This window comes from Pelobates fuscus, chromosome 12 (assembly GCF_036172605.1).
Source record: "Pelobates fuscus isolate aPelFus1 chromosome 12, aPelFus1.pri, whole genome shotgun sequence".
Lineage (NCBI taxonomy): Eukaryota > Metazoa > Chordata > Amphibia > Anura > Pelobatidae > Pelobates > Pelobates fuscus.
In genome coordinates this window covers 41,954,155-41,969,549 of record NC_086328.1, presented here as the reverse complement: position 1 = coordinate 41,969,549, position 15,395 = coordinate 41,954,155, and the positions used below count along the sequence as shown (strand labels likewise).

General features: G+C 33.5%; 1 protein-coding gene across 1 annotated transcript in view; it reads right to left on the bottom strand.

The window, feature by feature from the left end:
* The window catches only part of TOX3 (TOX high mobility group box family member 3), a 103,628-nt gene extending 88,997 nt beyond the window's left edge, over positions 1 to 14,631 (bottom strand). Inside the window, exon 1 of the mRNA XM_063437723.1 lies at positions 14,116 to 14,631. Coding sequence (XP_063293793.1) covers positions 14,116 to 14,217 — 102 coding nt within the window. The 5' untranslated portion in view covers positions 14,218 to 14,631. The remainder of the gene's footprint in view (positions 1 to 14,115) is intronic.
* Between the last annotated feature and the right edge of the window lie 764 nt (positions 14,632 to 15,395).

Sequence of the window (15,395 nt, the reverse complement as noted above, 5' to 3'; positions counted from 1 at the left end):
TTATTGAAATATTTATTTAATACAACACAAAATTAGATCTCTTATAACATACACACACACTGCAAACTATGATAATTCTACCTGTATATAGCATTTCACAAATATAACCCCAGGACATTCTTAGAAGAAGTCAGTGTATCTTTCTTGGTATATCATTTGGATTTTCATCAACTTTAATTCAATTAACCAGATTACAAGTCTAAATGTTATAACAAAACATGGCACCATTACTTGACTCCAACTGGTAATTAATGGTATCAAACTGGAAATCATATGGCATTGCAGTACCTAACAGCATGGGACATCCTATTATGTGATGTTATGAAGAACATACTTGAAAACTCTCTGGATTTGGTATCTGGGCTAAACTAATATCATACATAAGAGAAATGGTATGTCGCACTGTCCATTCCCATTTTTGCTCTTCCTCAAAAATTGACCAATTGAATGAATTTCTAACACATTAAGTAAGGAGAAACAACATACAGTGATTGAAGGTCTGCAAAATAAATGCAAAACAATGCATTTATTCTTCAGATTTTTTATTATATATATTATTTATTTCCTTTTTTTAATTAATTTCACACAAGCTCATAAATAGAAAAATTAAAAGGCAATTATAATTATAAATGTAGTATATTATTAATATATATTTTTTAAATTGGTATTTTTTCTAAATTTATATTGATATCTTGTTCAGTTGTTATATTTTGTTTCAAACAATATGTAATCATCTTAAAATTGAAAAATGTTATCTGTAAAATGTGTTACCAATCATAAATGCTCATGTCCTGATCTTTAATCGAATACCATTCCATATGGCCATAATTATTAAGGCAAAACTAGAGCAGTTATGGGGACATACCCCTATGTTGTGTTGACTATACCATATTAAGAACACATAATTCCAGTTTTGCCCTGAAAAAATGGGACTTTGTTTGCATTTGCATTAGGTTTATGGCATTGTTATCAAATAATGTTGTTTGCAAGTGTAGTATGAAAATGAAGATGCATTCTTAAAAACAATTAATAATTCTAATATAATGCCTTATATGTACTGGAGTCATGCCAAAAAGTTATTTGAATACGAATGCTTATTTGAGGGGTATTATTTTAATTGTATTTATACAAAATGCTATAATATGTAAACTGCTGTTAGATTTATTTTATAAATATTCAGTACACAGTGGGAGAGAGCAAGTGGTAACATTCTTCCAATTACATATTCAAATGGAGTCTAACATGTTTTGGAGAATACCATGGAAATCACTGACACACAAACAAAATGCGACTTACAAGCTGAAAGTACATTTATTTTGACTGAATGCTGTGCTCTCTAAAAGTAAATATATGACATAAATGTTACTGTAAAGAAGAAGAGGTGAGGGCTTTATTTACACTATAGTTGATGGCACATTGTTAGTGCTGTCAAGGCAGTGTCACTACAGTAAAAACATTTATTTTTACTTTGACACAATTTTATTTATTGATTTGTTTGTTTTTACAAAATTCTATTTTAAGTTTGAATTGTGTATATTAATTACCCTAAATACAGTTATCAGTTGAGATAGAATACACATAATACAAAAACACTATACATTAAAAAAACATGTTCACTCAACCCATTAATTGAAATACACTAAAATATAACAGAATTTTACATATACATAGCATAACATAACAATAGCATACAAAAACTGTTTATCATATGCTATGTGCAACGTTTGCCTAAAAAGGTCTCAGTAAATAAATGACGATTAATAATTAATGTGTCTAAAATAAAAATGCACTTTATCTTTGAAACAGATGTGGATGGATGGGTAGATGGGTATTGTCTATTACTTTATAGTTAATTACAATTCTCTTTTTTCTCTCACATTCATTATTCATGAAAATGCTATATATTTCTAATGGGAAGCTGCAATTAAAATTGTTGTATACTTTCTCCCATCAGGAAGGCAAGAGGGCTCATTGAATTATTTTGGTCTTCAATTCATGTTTTGAACATGAAAAAAGAAACACATTTTATTTGACAAAAATATATATAAATATATATACTTTTCAGTTGCAACCAAATGAACAAATGAATACTAATGTTACTAATTTCTGAAAATCTTATTCTTAAAAGAAATATCTTAAGCTTGAGATAGTAGGTACAAGATATTTTATTTTTTGTGGAGATATATTTCTAAGTTTTTTACATATTGTGCAGATGTAGATGAAGTTGAGAAACGTTGTCACCGTGTTTTGTTGTACTGCTCCCTCTTAGGTCCCTTGTTTTATTGACTAAGAATTATATGGGTGCTATCATATAAACTGCAGAGCCACGTGACATGCATTACATATGACTTCTATACCATCAGAGTGCCAACTCCCAAAATATCCTAAAACCAATAATCCTCAATCTCTCCTTGGCTCAAGAACTCAACAAATTGGAAAGGATGCACTAAAGGTCCCTTGCAGGACCCCCTACTGACTATGACAACAAAAACCTATTGATGACTAAAGATAACATAAAAGTAGAGAATTTTGAAATCAAACCATTTACAAATATTTGATAAAAAAAAAAAGCCTACAAGAATTTAATTTCTTTTTGTTATAATAAATTAGTCTCTGACATAGTTAAAGATACTTCTCATTTATCATTTCATTTTTATTATTCACACTCTTTAATTATCTCTTAACTACAATAATTATTGGGGGGTTGTCAAGCCCCTGGGAGGATCCACTAAATATTCGTGACATTGAAGCATAATGATAAATCACATGGCTTTTATTTGTTTTTCATATTTTACCTGTTTAGTCTGCAACATGCAAATTTATTTAGTTGAGGAATTATATACTATGTAATATAATAAGTAATCATTTAATAGTAAAAACAAGTTTGGCCATTTCAAATCTGTTGTCATGGGATTATGTATGTGGCAAAATAAAGAATTAGTTTGTTTTTATATAGTGTTTAGTTATGTTAGTTGTTTCAAAGTTATGTAGATGATTGTAAATAACACATATTATATAAAGATCCATTGCACAACAATAAGTAACAGTAATAGGACACCAACAAATTTAGTTAAATCATTTAGTTAATCTAGCAAAAAAAAAATATGAGTTAAATACATCCCTGATCAAGTGATCCAGGGATCCCAACTTAAGAAGGAAAAGTGGGGGTGGGAGGTCCTAAGGCAAATGAGGCATTTTTTTCTTTAAAATGTTATGGAATAGTATGGACAAAGGGACACCAGGTAAAGGGACCATAATAAATTTGGAGTGATTTTCGTTGACGGGTTTATGCTAAACTTTTTTCCTTCAGATCGGCTAAGGTGACCAGATGAGGGCAAAACTCAGAGCTACATGCCAATGATCCCAACAAGTTTCTAGGTATCCATGTTACAAAAATCCTGGCAAGATGTAACAGTTTGGAGAGTAAAATTCTTCGGAGTCTCATTTTGCAGCAGAATTAAATTCCCCATGAAATAATATTTGAACTAATGCTATCATGTTTTTTTCTGTGATGCTAGCAGAAATGGTCTTCAGTGGAGTCTGGTAAGTTGCATAGTTAAATAGTTACATAAGCTGAAAAGAGACATGTCCATCTAGTTCAGCCTTCCTCAAAGGTTTTTGCTGTTGATCCAAAAGAAGGGAAAAAAAACAGTTTTAAGCATGTCCAGTTTTGCAACACACTAGAAAAAAAGGTCGTTATGGCAGTCAGATTTATCCTTGGATCAAGAGGTTATTACCCTACAATTGAAAAATTATATAATTGAATATTACTTTCTTGCAAGTAATCATCTAGTTGCTATTTAAACACCTGTACAGATTCTGATAAAACCATTTATTCAGGCAGATAATTCCACATCCTTATTATTCTCATTGTAAAAAACCCTTTCCCTTAGACTAAATCTCCTTTCTTCCATTCTAAACATTTGACCTTGTGTCCTATGTATAGTCCATTCTTGAGAAATGTAGATGTCATAGATCAGGAAGAAATATTCTGGAATGCGACATAGTAAATGCTAATAAGAAATTGCAGGAAGTTGTTCAGCAGATATGCAATAAACAACTACTCGTTCACATCATGTACTGTATAATACTTCCCTCACCATAAAAACCTCCCCAAAATCAAGTTGTTATGGTGCCAGCTGGCACCTGGGTGTTTTCTTGACTTAAGGGGGTAAACAGTCTGATCTACAGATCAGGCAGTGGAGGCAATCTGTGAGGGTTAAACTGTTCAAGAATGGTTACACAGCTTCACGTAAGATAGTGCCTTGGTGCCTCCTGTAACCACAACAACTTTGTTATGGTGACTGGATTGTTCCTTTTACCCATAGAGAAACAATGATATTATATGCTGTCTTAACAATCAGATCTTTAACAATCATGTTCCAATATGGATTGTCCTACTCAATTAAAGGCAGCAAGGAACCAACTGAACTGCGCTATGGCCCTGCATCTTTGCTTGATTCCTGTGTGTCTACCCATGGCTCCAAACAAAAGAGATGACTGATAGTAAAAAAAGATGATTGATGGGTAAAGGATAGTCACTAACTGTTGAGTTTATCACAGATCAAGTGAGAAGTGAGCAATAGAGGGAAAAAAGAGGTGCAATAGAAGAAAAAAACAAATTCATTTTTATAATATACAAACACAGATTTTTTTTAATGTTCCTCCTGTTTTTCCCTCTATTGGCTACTTTTTCCTCACTTGATCTGTGAAACAATTGACTGGAAAATTATTCTGTTAGTGTATTGCAAAATATATCCATTATCTACACTTCTTGTATCTTGTTTTACTTTTGACTTCCAAAATTAAACATTTACAATTACGAATGCACAAAGGAAAAGATAATAACTTTTCTAACCATTTTATGCTATATTTTATATTATATATTTTAACTTAAGTCTGTTGACTGTGATATAACCTCAAGGTTATATTGCCATGCTAACATTTTGATGTGTTGTCACCATCGGTAAACCTCAGAACTCAATGTTTTCCTTGGCAACGATTTGATGATGGAGCAAGTGGGTGAGTACCCCTATCTTGTGTAGGAAACATTGAGTAGACCTATCTCACTATATTACATTGATTATGTATATTTTTGTCAGTTGGTTATAATCAAATGCTTAATGTAGAGATCAGGGGGCACAAGCAGTTAACATTAACATTTAGGTAAGATGCATATGAGCAATGATTTCTTAATTTTTTTTTAAGAATATATATTTATCAAGCATCTAAGCAATAAAAAAAAGAAAACCATACAAATAATATGATTCTTGATTAGCACAGTATCACCATTGTATCACCAATAAACAAATGATGACTCAGCTATCCTGCTTCATAATTACAACATCTGCTGCAGTCAAGGTCAACATTTCAAACAGCAGCCTTAGGAAGGTCTCTCTCTCTGTCCTCATTATATTCCTTGCTAGTCAGTTGAAACAACATTCTGTATTAATGCAAGGTACCACTATCTGATGATTGCGCGCAGCATATATCAAAAAGTAATACACTGACATTTAACCTTTTTCTCTTCACTCACAATCTAATTTATTTTTTTTCCCAAAGAACTGATGATGAACCATTTTGCTTATTTATTTATACCCTACACTGCCAGATTTCTGAACGTATTCATAGTAGAAGGGCACAGCTATTCTAAAGGGAAGCCGAAACTAAAATTGTTCTATACCCGCTCCCCCCACGAAGTCAGGGTGGATGTCATGAACCTTTATTTTATTTACATTTTTTTAAAATATATACAGTGCTAGCGTTTCAATTGCAACGGAATAAGCAGTTGATTATGAATGTTATACATTTGCGAGGCTATTCATTTTTACCACAGGCTAGAGTGGGCACAAGATGTTTTTTTATATATGAAGTGATACATTTGCTGGTGTAGTTGGGTAGTTGGAATTGAAGTTGAGAGACTCGGTTGTCACAGCAATCTGTTGTACTGCCACCATGTAGATCCACTGTCTTGTTGTCTAACAGCCATGTGGATGATGCCATATAATGTTCTCAACCACTGAAAATGTGGATCTGAATGAGCAAGCATTGAATATGAGTGCTAGTTCTCAAAACATTCTTAAACCAATGATGGTAAATCTTTCCTTAATGGTTCGAGGAAAGGCACTGAAGAAGAAGGCACTGAAAGGCCCCTTACTGAACAAAAACAAAAAAAAACAACTGTTGACTAAAGCACATACCAATAACCAGTGGGAGCTAGTTTAAAGAAGTTTAAAGATGTTGGGGCACTGTGGCCCCTCCTGTTTTGGCCTCTACTCACTTAACCCCAAGAGATGCCATGTCCTGTTCAAAACCAGCTGCATCTACCAGTCATTAATAAAGGGGAGAATAGAGACTGCAGATATAAAAATGACAGACATGTTTTTATAACGTGCAATTTTTAGTAGTCTTATTTAACTTATTATTTTTTTTACAACTTTATTTTACAATATTTTACTTATTTATTTACTTTGGGGAGTGGGGGGAACTTGGTGGTTGCTGTCCCAGCTGCCTCTATGGGCAGGCCTCCATTGGTAATAACATTCTCATTTTAAAATCACAGTTGAACTAAGTGACTGTTCCAATTACAGATAACAGAAACAGAAAAAAGTCACAAAAGTTACATTTGTTTTCCGAATTAAAAAAATTGCTCTCTACAATATCATTCATACATTATTTCCTACAGACTTTCCTCATTTTTGAACTCTAACCTGTGTTCTCTTACAAGACACAAATGCATTGTCTTCATCACTTTGGGGATTTGGTAATTGGAGCACTATTGTAGAGATGATATTACAGATTATGTTATATTACAAATTATATTACACAATAGAACATTTTTTATGTTAATTTTTCAACAACAGAATATTTTATAATTGTATAATTTTGTTTCTTGCTAGTATAAACAAAAGTTAGGTATGCCAATCTGGGCAACAACCTATTATAAGATCAGCAATCGTCTGTTTTAATTGCATTCAAAAATGTTTGCATTTGCTCCATAGGCTGGATGGAAATATAAAAAATCCCAGCAAAATTCTGCCTCTCTCTATCTCTTTCCATCCATTTCCCAAATAATAAATTCTCCTCCTCTAGATTTTCTTACCCCCCAAATTCTAACCTAACCCACTCATCCATGCAATCCTTCCAGGTTACACTCATTGTCACTCCTAGTCTACTGTAGTTGGAAATCCATCCCTGCATGTTTTATGGCAGGGGTCCTCAAACTCCGGCCCCCCAGATGTTGCTGAACTACAACTCCCATGATTCTCAGGCTATCTATGTAATTCAAAGAATCATGGGAGTTGTAGTTCAGCAACATCTAGGGGGCCGGAGTTTGAGGACCCGTGTTTTATGGTATAAATGGTTTGTTAAAGAGCTGTACAGATGCTGCCCTTCTTATAACAAGCTTCATTCTTAACAAGACACAAGAAAGCTACAAACTAACACGAGCAGATCCAGAACCCAAACTTGGGAGACAACTGCTGATCTTTGTGACATATTCTAAAAGATGGGCAAACACAATCACACCAATACAGCTGCACACATTTAAATATATGCATACAGTGACACATACCTACATATAGTTAGGCTTGCAGCTTCTACTATGACACGGATGTCCTGATTCCTGCTTGGCTAATCTGTTAAATGCCTCATTTCCTAAACAAGTTGCGGGTGAGCGGACTGGCACTTTTTTTTTTTTAGCAACTTGGATGCTGTCATTTAGGGGCAGATTGGGGTGATCCTTCAGTGAGCCCCTGCTGACAGCCAGACATAAATTCCTCTGGTTCTTCAACTTAGCTTGTGCAAATATCTTTTTTTATGTTTTTTTTTTCATGAGTGAAGCTATTTGCAGTTGTATTTACCAAATTCTGACCTCATAATTCCAGGGATTTGCTCTTTCTGAAAATAAAGGGCCAGGTATTACTTTGGAGGCCTTATCCTCACCTGTAGATGGCATTAGCAAAGCTCCAGAGACTTGGAATTGCAAATAACCTTCAAAAGAACAAGGTTAAGTATACACTTTTACAACTCATCCTAATAAAACATCTAGGTATATAAAGAGGAGTATGGAGAGATATAAAAATAAGAACAGAACTTTAAAAAACATACACTCATACATTACAACTGACAGGTATAGCATCCCATAATTCCTCTTGTAAACATTGTGGGAAGACACTTTTAGCAATATAGAGGCAAGCAGGTGTGCACACATCCTCACCAGCACTCTAAGCCGATGGTATCATTGTAAAACATAAAATCAGACAATAAAAAAAACCTGTATTTATTAAGTTTCTCATAGTATGGCTAGTGTGAGGTGTAGATAAAATTGAACTGCATGCAAGTTGCCTCTGTGGTATATTTGTATGACTTTGAAGCACTTATGGGTTAAAGGCAACATATGGAAATATGGTATAGAACAGATGGAAAAAAATAATGGTTATTATTTGCAAGTGAAGATTAGATTTTTTTAACCGTAAATTCCCATTCCATAAAGTTATTCATTTGAGAAATAAATGAAAACTTGAAACCATCAGTATTTTTTTTTTTTAAATCATTGCAAAAATTATAATCTCGCACCATAGGTACGCCTTTCCTAATCTTTTAAAGACTAATTCATAAGGAAAGTACAAAACGGCAAGGATCAAAAAAATGCCCCCAGAAAAGGCCCCAAAGTAATTCTGCATAGCTCAGCCTGTAAGTAATGAAATCTGTTAAATATTTACTATTGGCATTGTTAAATCTGATTAGGAAAAACTGCCCGTTCTTGTTTAATACACTGAACATATCACTGCACTTTAAGTCAGTTCGGTATTATAAACAGTGCACAAATACCAGAGGTAACCTTTGACAAATGTCAGGTTTAGAAATTTGTTGAGCCAGGAATTACTTCCCTCTACAGTGGAGTCTGGTTAGCTTCTGCATGATACTTACAAGTTATGATGACAGAAGTTGTTTTTAATCGAATTAACTGTTGGATTTGTGATCAACCTGTTGCCGTCAGTGTGAGTGTGTTAGTGCATGTGTGTGTGACTGCTTATACGGCTGACAATGGCCTATTAGCTTTGATCAGCAAAGCAATTAGCTACACAATCGCTCTACAAATCAAGATTAACGCAAGAGCAATATATGGATTGGAGATCGAGTCAAGATAGTAAAACAAGGTGATCTATCACTTTCAATGATGCTTTGGGCAATCTTACATGGAATATCTTATCTGACTTAAAATGCACAAGTCCAAACTACTAACATTCTACCAATTATTGTGGGGTTCCTTGATGAGACATTTACTGGTTGTAACTATTTACATTTTAAAACCAGATGTCTATTTTTAAACATTGGTCGTATTCCATGTGTCAATCAGATTGTATCTCTTTTCAAGAATGCTATAGTGGAATGGGAAGATTATCTGGTTGGCATGCCAACGTGGGCCACAGAACCATGGAATGTTTTTAGAACGCAAAAGGATTATGTGAATTATTTTTCTGATCTATGATTAAAGGGCTACTCCAAGCACCACAATAATTGCTTGTCATTGCTGGTCAAGCTTGTACTGGGAAGTAAGAGAAATAAATTATCTATGGCCTGCTATTGGATGAGGGTTTCTGTCAGTCATTGAGATGTGCAATTTTATTGGCTCTTTACACAGAGTGTGATTGGAGCATATGATAGTATCTATTCACAGTGCAACAGGAGACCTAACAACTACAGCTATGGACTATATTTGAACAGCCAATAACATTTTTACAGTATTGACGGCAGGCTAGAGAAGTACAACCAGTTACAGATTGTGTTTTGCAGGAATCTGAATTGAAAATAGAGCACACTAGGGAGGAGCCTCGTAAATGTTTAAACGTTTTGAGACAGGAAGTTGCTTCCATTTACATCTCTACTTGCATTACATCTATTTTGTTCTATTAACAGATTGTCTAACTTGAGCCTGTTAACAACAAGTAATTTTTACTTTTTATATCATTATTTTTTTTTATATTAAATGAGATGAATGGTATAAAAACTGAGAACTATTTAATGCTGTGACTTAAAGGGTCACTCTACATGCCTATATATTTTGCATAATTGCAAATGTGATTGCATATACATCATCCTAAACCTAGTGAGCATGGTCTGAATGTGGCTTAGATCTGTATAATTATGTACAATTTGGACTGTTCTCTCTCACCACATCATAGAAAGAGCCAAGCCACAGACAGTCTATGCACGGACCATGGCTCTGCAGATAATATAATAATGCTTTGCCAGTCTTTAAAGTGGTAAAACAGTATGGTAGTTGTAGCTCTAAAACATGTGGGAATCTACTTTTTGGACAGTTCTGCTAAAAAAAAAAAGTGTAATTTTTTTTTATCCCATAGTGTCCCTTTAACTACAATAAGTGCATGTATCCACTCCAGCCACTCTAGGGTATATATGAAAATATTTCAAGGACACGTACAGCAATTTCATTGAATGCATCTGTCACAAAATGTGTCATCTCCAAAATATGGCTAGATGGTTCTACTCCATAATGTGTATATTTACACCTGCTCACAAATTCTGGAAAATCGAAATACAGTACTCTTTAGCTCAGTAACATTCTATTGACCTTGTGACATCTATGTGATTATTAGAATATTAGTTGTGGATCATATTTTTGTTGTTACACAAGTATTGCTTTTGATCCTTGCATTTTCCACGGATAATCAAAAAAGACTCTTCCTGAGTATAAAAGAAATAAGAAAAATTAATTCCGTAATGAGAAATCTACCTATAGATACAAATACTGAATTAAATTTTTTTTTGCATAATTATTAAATAAATTATACTTGTATTTCAATAAATTTTAATACACATTTATATTTCAGCATTATAGGCCATCTTCGTCTTGTGTGTCTATCAACATTATATTTGTCTGTCAATTACCTGTCAAATATCCCCGTTCTATAATTGTAAAGTGCGGTGGAAAATTCTGATGCTAATAATAATAAAAAAATACATTCTAATTGCAAGAGTAGCATCCCAAATATGAAAATTAATATATTTTTGTGAAACACAAAAGGGATTAGGACAGCCACAAAGTATGCAAAACTGTCATTATACTCGTTTCAAGTTCCCCTCTGCTCTTTTTTTTAATACACATAGATGCATTCATCTGATGTTTGAGTGACAAGGTTGCACGCACTGCCTATCTCATGTTTCTAAAGGTTTGAAGTTATTTATGGTGCTTTACAGAAGAAAGGATGCAGTTCCCTGTAGCCTCGTACTCAACATTTTGAAAATATTTCACATCTGTATTTTGGACTCTGAAATTAAGTATTACAAAAAATATATTACTTAAAATTCTTATATCCTAAATGTACATCAAACAAGTATTTGAAATAAACACTTACTCCCAAATTTCCGTATTTTTTTGTATTTATTACTGCCTCTGATTTTAGCTGTCACCACTAGAGGTGCTAGCATTATCTGCACAGCCCTAATTATTTTAAAGGTCAGAGTATTAATATGTCTAATGTAACAATAAAAATAAAAAAGAAGTCACAAAAACACCACAGACAAACACATACAAAAATTTAAAAAAATCAAAAATTTTGTTGTTTTTTTCGTAGAGAGCATATATTTAAAGCAGGGCTTTAAATATATACTGCCTCCCTTACATTCATAGCAACTGGAATGGGTGATAAGTTTCAGAAAATATGCCGAATTAAAATAAAGGGAAATTATATTATAACAGAATTGGTGAAGATAAATGACATAACTACTTAATACCATAAACAATTGTTGCTATCAGAGTTATCAAGACAAACTTTCAGCCACATTCCCACAAAGCATTGCAACTATTAATGGATGGCAGGTGGAATGCCTAATGAGACTATACAGATGCTGGTTTATCGAACCATATTTACGTTTAAAATACGGTGTTTTTTTTGGATGTGCATGTGCATATAATGCAAGATATATCACATATAGGTTTCCATTCTATAATTATTCTCAAAAGCACTGTGATTGTATCATAAAATCAGGACTAAACTCCTTTTGCCAAACAGAAAAGTTAAATTTAGAATTACTTCTGTCCATTTTACATAAATGAAAAATAGTAAGATTAAATATTTAATCACCTAACTACCCTCTCTATTATTTAGTAATAGAAAGGTGTGAACTAATTAGTAATTTGTCCAATTAAATTAGTAGAGAGCTGCTTTAGTATAGCATACTGGTCCCAGTGTGACTGCATTATCAAAAATAAATATATTTGATGCAGTTGGCAATAAAACAGTTATTGCTGTTTTTATTCCCCCACTGAAAACATTTTGTTAATGAAGACTACTTTATACGTATGTTTTGTGATTGCAGGAGGTAATGTCTATCAGGGGTCTCAGTCCACAAAAAAAAAAAAAAGTTTTGTTTTTGAATTCTCCCCCAAGTGACAACACACGCTAGATTAAATATTGAATTCCCAAAGTGTTGTACGATAATTTTTTATTTTTTTTACAATTTACAAGAATAAATGTTACTTATTCTCTTCTCTGAAAGCATATTTGCAAGCAGTTATAAACCATTAAACTGGGATTTTTTTTTTTTTTTATTCCTGACCATTTTCTATATAAATAGAAAAATCTATGAAAACAAAGAATGAAAGTTGATCACTGAACACTAAAGACATGCAGATTTAGAACATTTAGAACTTTTGAAGTGTCAGTAGACATATCACACTGGTTTTATAAATAATAATGTACCAAAGTATAACACTAAAAATACATTGTAATAGGAGCTTGCCAGATTACCAATGCTCTTATTAGATTTGAACTGCACATATATTTCTAGTTACTAGCAATTTCTGGCCTTTGGTATTTTAATTAAGAATCCAACAATAGAGCCATTCAATAAGAGGATATGTTTATACTAGTGTTATGCTAAATGAAAAAGGCATTATGGGTCAATAGACATCAGTTTTAAAGAAATGGAACACTATCTGTGTTTCTGCATTTGAAGATCAGCATTTTAAGTCAAGATGTCAATACATCTTTGTTTGTGTGTACGTACGTGTGTTTGTATACACACAAGACTACACTATTTATATATATATATAAAGTCAGTTTTTATATCATGATAAACATAGAATAAATAGCTAGGAGCTAGTCACATTCCATTATCACAGAGCAACTTATTAAACATTAAAAGTGAAACTACACACTGTAAAAATATATATTTTTTAAAAAAAATGGAACAAGACATTTAATAATCTGTAATTACTGAAAATGTGGTGTTAGCTATCAGCCAGTGCAGTATGCATTTAGAAACATATGCTCACATTAATTAGGTTTTTATAATGCAAAAAAAAAGCATGTTCTACTGCCCCCATAAAATTCCATTCCATTTTTATGAGATAATGTGTGTTTGATTCTCTTTTTTCCAGCTGTCATTTGTTATGAAGAGCGATTAGCGAAGGAGTATAAACAGTTTATAATCTGGATATAGGATGAACCATTAATTTATATTCATAACAATGGGAGAAGGGCCCACAGCACTGAGCACAACTCAAACATTCTGCACAGTGTCTGCTCATTCACATCAAATATTGTGTTGTCAAAACATAGCCACATAATGACAAAGGATTCTACAAGAATACGTTATCAAGACATTGTGCTACCCAAGGATGTATATAAAAGGCAAGACATATCTATAAATGTATCTCAGAATATAAATATGCCAGGATAAAAGTTCAGTAGAGCACAAAGGCTGAACACAGGATAATTATAGGAGGGAGTATTAAGAATACACACAGCTTTCTGTAATTAGATGGATAATATAGCAAGTAGAATGTACTCATTAATTAAACCTTGTGAATGACATGTTCATAAAAAAATTTTAAATGACATTTTGTGTCCCAGCATGTTGGGTACATAGTGATTGAAAAGTCTTAAAGTCTATTAAAACAATATGTTCTGAGAAAATAAGATTATTTAATGTGCAATATATGTGATGATGGTATTTATCCTAATACTGTAACTTTTAAAGACACACAGTTAACAATTTTACAAAGAAGCAATAGAGAAACAGGAAAAGCAGATAACAACAAACAACATACTAAAATAGTAATATAAACAAAATAATAATATTTACCTTATAAGTATAGTAGTCTAAGCACTGGGAAAAGTCCAGATTAGATGCATCTCCTCCAGCCAGAGCATTACCAGCAGCTGTTGGATAAAACCTTACATCCATGTTTTAATTGGTCTCGTCAAGTTGCAGTTTTGCCCAGTTCTATAATATCAGCATGCAAAAATTCTCTCTAAGTCTCAGGTTCAGCAGGTAAAAGTTGCAGAATAGAACAGGGGAGGCTGCTTTTAGTTGGTTTTTCCTGCAGACAATTTGTTTTCACAACAACAAAAAAAGCAGGCTTGGGGAGAGACGATAAAAAGTCCAAGAGGGTCTTGTGTGATGATCTTGCAGCAAAGGGGTGTCTGTTATGTTTTAAAAACTGCCCAGAACTTAACTGCAGGACTTGGCTTCACATTGATCATCATTACCAGAAGCAGCTATACACAAAGGAGCCACGCGTTTTGGTAACAGCAAGCAGCAAGCTTCCTGCAAAAGAATAAGGGTGCTGATCTGATAAAGCAGGACACCCACACTAAAAATAAATTTTAAAAAATAATAAATTCAGCCCCTCTCCCCCCCCCCAAAAAAAAATATATTAATAATAATATATATGTGTATACCCACTCAGGCAACAACAACTCACTTGCAAAAAAATATATATAGCGATATAAATAAATAATAAAAATAAAAGTAATAAACTCCAAACACGTCCAGCAGACTTTTTATTCCACCAATCAGGATTTGTGCAAAGATAGATACATGAGTTTGTATTAAATGACCTCTCTGCCTGTTTAAAAAGCGGAGGAGGAGGGGTAGTGGGGGGTTATTGAAGAACAAAACCAAAAAAAAAAAAGTGTTTCCAGCCAACGGTTGGAGAGTGGAGTTTGAAGTGGTGAAGAGATGGGAGCTGCTTGCTGGCAGAGCTCCCTGGGTGAAATGAATAATAGGCTGTGACAAGCAGAGTCTCAATCCCTCCCTCCCTGTGCCACTCCCACTGAGTGCAGCTGCTACTGTGTACACAGTGGAGTGCATGCTGCGGGCACTGACTGTGCGTTACAGGGACAGGATACTGTTACACCTACGGCGTGTGTTTATTGGACACAGTCATAGAGTGTTAATGTTTAAATGGTCACTGTGATGCTCTGCAAGTGAGACAGTGATTCACACAATGTAACAATGTAACACAGGGTGGATGCATGCCTGGTGCATTTCTACTGATACAGTGTTCTCAGGTTGATATATAAATGGAATGCTGGGGAGCTTGCTGTTAGAGACATGTATCATGTCACTAAATGGATGTA